General features: G+C 39.7%; 1 protein-coding gene across 1 annotated transcript; it reads right to left on the bottom strand.

Moving 5' to 3' along the window:
- Positions 1-5,884: 5,884 nt before the first annotated feature.
- LOC133675201 (cationic amino acid transporter 1-like) lies at positions 5,885-9,584 on the bottom strand. The gene is made up of 3 exons (XM_062096499.1): positions 8,698-9,584; positions 7,762-8,226; positions 5,885-7,403 (listed from the first exon to the last, which is right to left on the bottom strand). The coding sequence occupies exons 2-3, from the start codon at positions 8,216-8,218 to the stop codon at positions 6,025-6,027; spliced, it is 1,836 nt and encodes a 611-aa protein (XP_061952483.1). The 5' UTR covers positions 8,219-8,226; positions 8,698-9,584; the 3' UTR covers positions 5,885-6,024.
- Between the last annotated feature and the right edge of the window lie 1,170 nt (positions 9,585-10,754).

Below are 10,754 nucleotides of genomic sequence, written 5' to 3'. Positions count from 1 at the left end.
AGAAAATGAAGGTGACTAGTTTTGTGTTTTTTTTAGGTCACGTTACTGCTGACCTTGATGCACAATTCTTTAAAAAAAAAAACTGGAAGGAAAAGGGAATTTTTTTAGAACAATAAAAAATCACGCAAGGTGATGCGGGGTAAAAATTAAAGACGGATAAAATTAAAAATTAGAAGAAAAGGAGTTGAAAAGGAGAAAGAAAGAAGCTGAAGAAGAGATGAAAACTGGAGATCGGAAAAATCAAGAGTTTTGGATATGGTGTCCATCAATTATAAACAATTTTCGTAGATTATAAACAGTTAAACTTATAACTCAATAAATAAATATTCAACAATAACTAAAACAAACAACTACTAGGAATTATCATAGATTATACGGAACTGTGTCTTGGATATGGTGTCCATCAATTGGCTTCAATATTATCATTTTGGATTCATATTCTAAGGCTGTAACATTTGTATGATTTTCTTGGAGTAATGATATTATTAATTCATTATGAATTGTTTATATTTTCCTCTAAACACAGGACGGTAGGAGTGCAGAGGAGGGTGGCGCCATTCTCCTAGTCCCTGATGACTTCAAATTGAAAAAAGGATAACATACATGGCTTATGCAATGGGAAGGATGACAAACATTCGGAAAAGACGATGCAGAGGAGTTTCGTCCAGAACGATGGCGTCAGGATGGAGTCCTTCGACCAGAAAGTCCTTTAAAATTTACTGCATTTCATTTCAGTAGCACTAACGCTTTCAGTTTCCTTGCTAGCAGTTACTTGATTTCTCTAATTTTCTTTATTTTTCTTTATCCGTTATTAGGCCGGCCCTAGCATTTGCCTAGGGAGGGAATTTTCTTATAGGTAAATGAAGATCTTGGCTGCTGTTCTCCTCTACTTCTTTAGGTTCAAACTTCGGGATGAGAAGACGAAAGTCAAATATCGTACAATGTTTACACTTCACTTGGATAAAGGGCTACATTTCTATGCATTTCACAGGCTGTAGAACTCGAGTGTAAAGCGTGTGATAATGGCATCTTCTTTGCCTTCTATTTCCATTTCTTAACTGACAAATAGAACAAAAAGCTATGAGGCTGATGCTGAAAGGGTATTTCAGTCACAGTTTGTTTAGTTAGCTATTATTGTTATTAGTAATTGGTTTTCAATTTGTTTCTGTTATTTCCATTTCAGCTCACATGCGTATAGCATGTCAAGCTTTTCCCCTTGTTTTCTCTGCTCGGTACTTCTATATAAACCAGAGCAAGAGCCTAATGAAGATTGAACGATTCATTGTTAATTTCTTGCGTCTTAAACATCCAGCTTTCATCTATTGTGTGATTTTCTGTCTGTGCATTTAACAAATTGGTATCAGAGCCTTCATAAACACCATAAAACCCAAAACACCGAGTGAGGAGAGATGGCAACAGATTCAAACAATTACGCACAAGCTTGTATCCCAAAGTTTGATGGAGATTACGAGCATTGGTGCATGCTCATGGAAAATCTGCTACGATCAAAGGAATATTGGAGCGTCATTGAGACAGGATGGGTGGAAACAACACCGATAGAAGCTTTGACGGCAGTACAGAAGAAAGCCTTGGAGGAGATGAAATTGAAGGATTTGAAGACCAAGAATTACTTGTTCCAGTCAATTGACAAGTCAATCTTGAAAACAATTGCCCAGAAGGATACTGCGAAGCAAATTTGGGAGTCTATGAAAATCAAGTATCAAGGGAATGCTAGGGTTCAGCGTGCACAACTCCAAATCCTTAGAAGAAATTTCGAAGTATTAGAGATGAAGCCTGGGGAAGCAGTGACTGATTACTTCTCGAGAGTACTGTTGGTGGCGAATGATATGAGGAATCTTGGAGAAGACATGACAAATGGGAAGATTGTTGAAAAGATACTGCGTACTCTAACTGAAAACTTCAATTACATCGTCTGCTCAATTGAAGAGTCAAACGACATCAACAAGCTTTCAGTAGATGAGCTGCAAAGCTCATTGCTCGTGCACGAATAGAAATTTAGAAGGCACAGAAGTGGTGATGATCAGGCATTAAGAATTTATGATGATAGATTTGGGAGTAGAAACCGAGGGAGGAGTAGTTTCAGGGGAAGAGGCCGTGGGAGAGGACCTCAAGTTTACAATAAAGCAACAGTGGAATGCTTCAAATGCCACAAACTTGGACACTTCCAATATGAATGTCCAAGTTTGAACAGAGAAGCCAATTATGCAGAATTGAATCAACTGGATGAGATGTTGTTGATGGCACATGCTGATTTGGGGAACAAAGACCCATGTTATACAGAATCAAACCAAGAACATGCCAATTTACAGAGAAGAATTGATTAGGAGAATAAAGGTTTAAGGTACATAGAATTGAATCCAGAAGAGGAGAGGCTGTTAATGGTACATGCTGGGTTGCAGAAGAGAAACCGAAATGATGTTTGGTTTCTAGACTCAGGCTGCTCAAACCATATGTGTGGGGAACAAGGTATGTTTACCAACTTAGACACTAGTTTTCTGCATTCTGTCAAGTTGGGAAATAACAACCGAATGAAGGTAATTGGAAAAGGAAATGTGATATTGGTTATAAATGGAGTGAATCATGTTTTGAATGAAGTATATCATGTTCCTGAACTCTCTAATAATCTGTTGAGCATTGGGCAACTTCAAGAGAATGGTTTAGCGATTTTGTTTAAGGGTGGATTTTGCAGAATTTATCACCCTGAAAGGGGACTTATAATTGAGACCATGATGAGTGCCAACAGAATGTTTATTCTGTTGGCTGAGACGCAGAGAGCTTTAAATGTTCCTAGGTGTTTGCAAGTAGATTCCATGGACTTACCTCGTCTGTGGCACAAGAGATTTGGCCATCTAAGTGCCAAGGGATTGCAGCTGTTGCAACAAAAGGGAATGGTCCGTGGATTTCCCCATTTTAAAGTTGCAAGTATGACATGCACAGAATGTTTTGTAGGCAAACAACGTAGGAATATAATCCCTAAGAAAAGCATATGGAGAGCATCACAGCCACTAGAGTTAATTCATGCAGATATTTGTGGTCCTATCTCACCAAGGTCTAATGGGGGGAAGAGATATATGCTATGTTTTATTGATGATTATAGCAGAAAGTCATGGGTATATTTGTTAGTAGAGAAGAGTGAAGCATTTCAGAAATTCAAAGCTTTTCATAAGCTAGTTGAAAAGGAGAAAGAACTACCTTTGAAGTGTTTAAGAACAGACAATGGGGGAGAGTTTAATTCAAAGGAGTTCATTGATTTCTGTAAGCAAAATGGAATCAAAAGGCAGTTAACTGCTGCATACACGCCACAACAAAATGGCGTGGCTGAAAGGAAGAACCAAACCATGATGAACATGGTCCGTTGCTTGTTGGCAGACAAGAAGATGCCTAAGAGTTTTTGGCCTGAAGCTGTAATGTGGAGCTGCTATGTGTTGAACCGATGCCCATCTGCAGCAGTGAAAGAGGTGACACCTCAGGAGGCATGGACTGGGTTGAAACCTACTGTGGAACATTTTCGTGTGTTTGGATGTGTTGCACATGTCCACATTCCACACGAAAAGAGGGGCAAACTGGACAACCGTAGCTTCATTTGTATTCTGCTTGGATACAGTGAAGAGACCAAGGGCTATAGGTTGTATGATCCTATAGAAAAGAGGGTGGTAGTGAGCAGGGATGTATCTTTTGAAGAAGAGAAAGAGTGGGATTGGGGTGAAAAATTCCAGGAACAGATTCTGTTGGACCTAGAATGGGGTGAGCATCAAGAAGGAGAAAATGAAGGGGCTGTTGAAACTGACAGTGGGGAAGAAAGTGAAGAAGTCAGCAGCAATGAAGGCCAACAAAGTGTGAGGGAAAATGAAGTTACAGCTGAAGTTGAGGTAGAAGGAAATGAAGATGTTACTACTGTGATAGAAAGGGGTAATGATGAGACTGAAGGGAGAACATGTCATGCCCCAGCATGGATGACAGATTATGTGGATGGAGAAGGTTTGAGTGAAGATGAGGTGTATGTCATGCAGATGGCAGCAGAGGATCCAGTTTACTATGAAGAAGCTGTGAAAGAAGAGAAGTGGGTACGGGCAATGGACAATGAGATTCAGTCCATTGAGAAAAATAACACTTGGTCACTAGTAGACTTACCAGCTGATGTCAAAAAGATTAGGGTAAAATGGGTTTATAAAACCAAGTACAATGAAGATGGGGAAATTGCAAAACACAAGGCGCGCCTGGTGGCAAAAGGGTACTCGCAAAAGGCTGGTATAGACTATACTGAAGTATTCGCACCAGTAGCTAGAATGGATACAGTGAGGATGATTATATCCATGGCTGCGCAAAAGGGATGGAAAATAGGCCAATTTGATGTGAAGTCTGCTTTTCTTCATGGGGAGTTATGCGAAAATGTTTACGTTGAACAACCAAAGGGATACATAAAGAGAGGAAAGGAGCAGATGGTCTACAAGTTGCACAAAGCCTTGTATGGGTTAAAACAGGCTCCGCGAGCTTGGTTTCACCGGATTGAAGCATACTTTCTTAAGGAAGGATTCCAGAAATGCGAAAGTGAGCAAACATTGTTCACAAAACAAGGCAAAGGGGGTAAGATTGTGATTGTTAGTGTTTATGTTGATGATCTAATTTTTACTGGTGATGACTATGACATGTTGGCTGAATTCAAAAGTTCAATGTTGAAAGAATTTGACATGTCTGACTTGGGAAATATGCATTTCTTTCTTGGAATTGAGGTGGTGCAAAGGGAAGATGGTATTTTCATTTGTCAACGAAAATACGCATTGGAGATTCTAACAAAATTTGGGATGTTGGAAAGTAACGAAGTGAGCAGTCCAATTATTCCGGGAGTTAAAATCAGCAAAGATAAGGATGGAACTCCAGTAGATGAGACATATTTCAAACAGTTAGTGGGGAGTTTGATGTACCTCACAGCCACACGACCAGACATGATGTTTGTCACATGTTTGGTAAGCAGGTATATGGCAAAACCCACTAACTTACATCTTCAGACTATAAAGAGAGCACTTCGGTATTTGAAGGGGACAATGAGCTATGGTATCTACTATAGAAAGGATGGGAATGGTGAATTACGGGTCTATACAGACAGCGATTATGCTAGAGATGTGGAGGATAGGAAGAGTACAAGTGGTTATGTCTTCCTGTTGAATTTTGGTGCAGTATCATGGTGTTCAAAGAAGCAACCAATTGTCACTTTATCCACAACTGAAGCTGAATTTGTGGCCGCGGCAATGTGTACGTGTCAAGCCATATGGATAAAGAGGATATTAAAGGAGCTGAGGTATAATGATGAATATTGCACTCGCATATGGTGTGACAATAGTTCCACAATTAAGCTTTCAAAAAATCCCGTGATGCATGGACGTAGTAAACACATAGATGTGAGATATCACTTCTTGAGAAATCTCACTAAAGAAGGGCTGATCGACTTGGTGCACTGTGGAAGTAGGGATCAATTGGCTGATATAATGACTAAGCCCTTAAAGGCTGAAGATTTTCAGAGGCTTCGAAATTCACTTGGGGTTTGTGATCTTGCAGACTTAAGCTAATTGTTGCTGCAGCAATTAGGCTTAAGGGAGGGTTTGAAAGGGTATTTCAGTCACAGGTTGTTTAGTTAGCTATTTCTGTTATTAGTAATTGGTTTTCAATTTGTTTCTGTTATTTCCATTTCAGCTCACATGCGTATAGCATGTCAAGCTTTTCCCCTTGTTTTCTCTGCTTGGTACTTCTATATAAACCAGAGCAAGAGCCTAATGAAGATTGAACGATTCATTGTTAATTTCTTGCGTCTTAAACATCCAGTTTTCATCTATTGTGTGATTTTCTGTCTGTGCATTTAACAGATGCCTGCCTACACAAATGTTGAGTGCAATGCTTATTGCAGCCTGTTGATGTTCATTGCTTCTCTATCAGAAGCATACATGTGTAAGGAGATTAATAACCTGACAGATTTTGGAAAGTACATTTCTAAATTTTAACGCTTGAACCTCACAAGGCGTCATTCTGGGAAGAGACAGTGCCGTCTTCAACATTCTTGAAACCACCCTCATCCTTGTTCTCTCCCGATGCCTTTGCTGTGTCATAGGAGGCATGTAATCCAAACAGCAAGTAGTATATCAACAAAATTCCAGTCCATACAGCAAATCTTTTAAATGATTGCACGTCTATTGATCCCAGAAGAAACATGATGATGAGAATTGAAGCAGATGGTAGCCATGGCACCAACGGAACACCCCATAGTTTTGGATCCCTTGCTTGTGGGACAGAAATCTTGAGTGCTAAAGTAGCAAAGAACCATATCGGTATGGTGATCACATACCCAATCCAACTAGCTTGATCGGACGTACCCCAAATAAGAGCTGTTGCAATTGAAGAAACAAGAATGGCCACAATGCACACAATGAGCTTGACGCGATTTACTGGTGTTGTCACACCACTAACATAGTAGCGGCGCACAAGAAGAGACACAGCCACAAGCATGAAGATAAACAGTGTGGAGATGGAAAGAAGGTTGGATAGAATATCAAGCTTGGTGAAAAAGGCAATGATAGCAGTTGCAGCAAGCATGACAACAGTGGCATTTACCGGGGTCCCAGTCTTTGCATTAACATGAGCTAACCATGGTGGCATCATGTGAGTCCGTGCAATATGTGTGAGATACCGCGCCTGCCCCACAGCAGAAACGAGCAAAACAGTTGTCATGCCTTTCAATGCACCAGCAGCAACAATGTACTTAGCCCAACCCCAACCTGCAGACTCAAATGCTACTGAAAATGGGGCATCCACATCAATCATCTTGTATGGCACCCTCAGGCACAAAGTTACTGCTAGCAAACAATATGCTAGTGTAGTTATTGCCATTGAGCCAACGAGACCGATCGGGATATCTCGAGCAGGATTCTTGGTTTCTTCTGCCATGGTCGAAACAGCATCAAATCCAACATAGGCAAAGAAAAGCACCGCTGAAGCCGTGAAAATACCACGGGCACCATTGGGAGCAAAATCAGCGTAATTTTTTGTGTCTGCTTTTGCAAGACCAGCAACAATGATGAAGAGGATCACTACAACATGGATGATGGAAGCAACATAATTGAAGCGTGACGAGCCCTTGGTACTAAGGACTGCAAGGATACAAATCACAACACCAACAAGAACAGCAATGGGATCAAGGTGGCCATAGTCATCAGGAAGGCTATGGGCTATGATACGGAAATCATCTGGTTTGTGGTTACAAAGAGTGGCAAAGTAGGATGTCCATGCCCTAGAAACAGCAGCACCACCAATGACATACTCAAGCAAGATGTTGCCAGCAGCAATGAAGGCCATGAAGTCGCCTAGCTCTACCCTCAAATAAGCAAAAGAACCACCTGAAAAGTAAGGAAAACATCAACAATTCATCATCAAATATGATATTTATTTTGTTTTTAATTTTTGGAAGCTGATGATACCTAAAATTCATCATCATCAATATATATATATCCACCAATTTTTTAGGAAAACGAACATTAATTCTAGAGGAAAAATCTGCCAGCTACTGGATAATTATAAGATTAGGTCAACCAAATTCTAAGAAATTGTATATGGATTGAAGTCCTATTAGTGTAATCTTTGGATTGGAGTGTAACAAAGACTCCTAATAATAATTAATTTCGCAGCTATAATTGGCAAAGTGTGAGACAAGCATGTCCACAAAATTAGACCAGCTAAGGAGCCTTAAATATACACAAAAAACATATATAGAAGAATACATCCCTGCAACGGGGATTTCCACAGCAAATTCGGTGTAGCAGAAAACAGAAAGCATGGCAGAAACACCGGAAACAACGTAAGACAAGACGACGGCAGGACCAGCATGTTCTCTGGCCTCAAGTCCGGTGAGGACGAAAATGCCAGCACCAATGACAGCACCAATGCCGAACCATATGAGATCCCACCAAGTTAGGGTTTTCTTCATCTCATGCTCACTTCTGGCCTTGATCTCATGGATCTCCGTCGTGTCCTTGGATCGAGTCAGGAGCCTGTCTTTGAACCTCATGGGAGTTTCTTTAAGTGCTTGAAGATAATTTCCAAAGCTTTGGAATGATTCCTCCGGCAAGAAATCCTTCTTCGAGCAGCTGCATCCACATCCTCTCCTCCTCAGCCCTTCTTCTTGATGATCAATATGAATGTCGCCACCCCCCATTTTTGCAACTAATAAAATGAAACAAAGAATTCATAAACCAAACAAATAATATCATATTAAAGAACAAATCCCATTTGTTTATCTAATAAAATCAAACAAAAGAATTCATTACCAAATAAAAACTACTAATATTATATATACAAAAAAGCACTGAGAAAGTTACTTTAAGAGGTAGAGAAGAGGAGCTGAGAATGTTTCTCTCTATGAGGTGCAAGGCAAGAGCATATATATATATATAGAGAGAGAGAGAGAGAGAGAATGGGATTCTGGGACATGGCTATATTGGTAGTGGCATTATTTATGGGTGGATGACCACAGCAGCACAGCTAATTGGTGACTGTCAATTTCCAAAAACAGAAAGAAATTCATTTTCTTTCTTGTTTAAGGAATGGAATCTGGACCACCAAGAAAAATAATAAATAAAGAAATAAATGGAATCTGAATGATCTTGCAAGAATCCGAGGAATTAGTGTAATTACCTTCTGTAGATATATATATATATATATATATATGAGCAGAGTCTTGGATCACGAGAATTAGGGCGATATTTGCGATCTATACATTAAATCTCTCTCTCTCTCTCTCTAGCAAGGGAAGTTTTTAGACTTTGCCACCTAAAACGTTATGCTCAAGTGAGAGCTCATGTTCACATCCATATCAAGAACCAGGGGTCCTCAAAGGCATGCTTCAATGGACATAACTCTCTCCACAACCGTCTTCGCTCTCTGGTGCAGCAAGGAGCAGATATCCCAACAGCTACACAACGAAAACCACTAGCTTTATGAGCACCGAACAAAGCCACCCAACCATGCCCATACTCAATGTTTGCTACCTCAAATTTAGATTGGTTCCATAAAGCCAATAAACCCCCCTTCCTACCTTCCGCTATATTTCCAAACCACGAAACAGATGGGGCATTCCATAAACGCAAAACAAGTCAGAAATTAACTTCCTAATTACCCTTCGTTTCCTAGCAAACCCCATACCACAAATATTCCAGGACATAATCTTCATGATAATCAGAAAAATACATATCATTCGCTTGCACGACAAACACTTACTGCATAGGAAGCTTATTGCTGCTTCTGCCAGTCCTTCTCACGGTCCAGTTGCCTTTGAATTACCCCAACATAACTCTCTAAAAAAGCCGAATCACCTAAACTGAGGGCTTCTCCTAACTGAACCATTTTCCTGACTTCACAGCAAGACGCCTCCCCTTCACTTTCTTCTTGTAAATGTATACTCTGATTCAGATGCCGAATGTTGCTTTTCCTCATGCAAGTATCCATGGGGGACAGTGTGGCTGAAGAGTCTAAAGATAGAAGGCTTCCAGTAGAAGATATTTTCCATATCTTGGGTTGCTTTGAAAGAATAGTCCTCTGATGCCTGGGTGTGGACAGGCCATTGTTGGGTCGCATAGCATTTGTGGACTTTTGGACGTGTGTGTCTTTATGCGCTACCTTCTTCTGGGGAAAGCCCAAACTATCACTACCCAAATTATGCTGGGCTTCCAACGAGTGAGAATCCACTTCTTTATACACTAGAGAGATGCACTCATTATTATTTTTTAAAATATTTTTTTAAAAAAAATATAATAAAATGATATTTTTATTACTTTTTAAAAATTATTTTTTACATCAATTTATTAAAATGATATGAAAATACTTAAAAAAATTATTAATTTAAAATAAAAAAATAAAAAAACTGTTAAATTTAAAAAAAAATTAAAATTAAAACACAAACAGTATCAAAGTACTGCCAAGTATGGTAAGGATCCTGGGATTATTGTATCTTTTGAATAGTAGCTGTCAGAGTGAGAGTAATAATCTCTGGAAAGAGATCTGTGGGAATTAGATTCTGTCCCCGAAATTGGTCAATGCCATTTATTATGACATGAAAGCTAGGATCATATAATCTGGTGGATATCTTACTGTTTGCTCCCTCAACAAAACCGTCACCATCATGAATTCTTGCATTGTGTAGGATATAGCTCCTGACACAGGGTAGTTCAAAGATTCAATTTCGGCAATATGCACCTGGTGAACTTCCCCATTCAAAGTTTCAAACAGAGTCTCACCGCCTAATTATTCAGCTTCTCAAAACAAGTTTTCACCAATAGACGCAAGGAAGATAACTCAGAGTGTTTGAGACTGATCTTGTCATAGCCGACAATCTTGCCATCGTTTTCCAGTAACCTCGTTAAACATCCTGGGTTCCATCCAAGTAAGGGCAACTTAGATATAGATATCGAGGCTAGTCTGTCTACTGCCGAGTCCGATTTCTTCCATGGACGTAGCTCTCCAAAAAGGTCTTGCCACCATTCCGATTCACCCTACATAACCTCCAGTCCTCCATCATCACATCATATTCTGCAAAGCTAATGAGGGCTTTGGATGCACCTAGGAATCTTAGAGAGGTGAAGCTTATATCATATTGGATAAGCCTACGTCTAATGTCCATATAATCAACGTCGTCCAGAATAGTCCCAATGAGACTTTTAGTTAGCCATAAACTGTCATCAATACTGATATTGTAG

This window comes from Populus nigra, chromosome 16, assembly GCF_951802175.1.
Source record: "Populus nigra chromosome 16, ddPopNigr1.1, whole genome shotgun sequence".
Lineage (NCBI taxonomy): Eukaryota > Viridiplantae > Streptophyta > Magnoliopsida > Malpighiales > Salicaceae > Populus > Populus nigra.
Note: the sequence above shows the minus strand (reverse complement) of the source record. Positions and strands in the feature narration are given on the sequence as shown.

Excerpts from the sequence above, each read along its gene's own strand:
- LOC133675201 (XM_062096499.1), bottom strand. The coding sequence starts at position 8,218 with ATGGGGGGTGGCGACATTCATATTGATCATCAAGAAGAAGGGCTGAGG. Across the intron at positions 7,404-7,761 it reads TTCTTCTATATATGTTTTTT|GTGGTTCTTTTGCTTATTTG; the intron begins GTGTATATTTAA and ends CTTACTTTTCAG.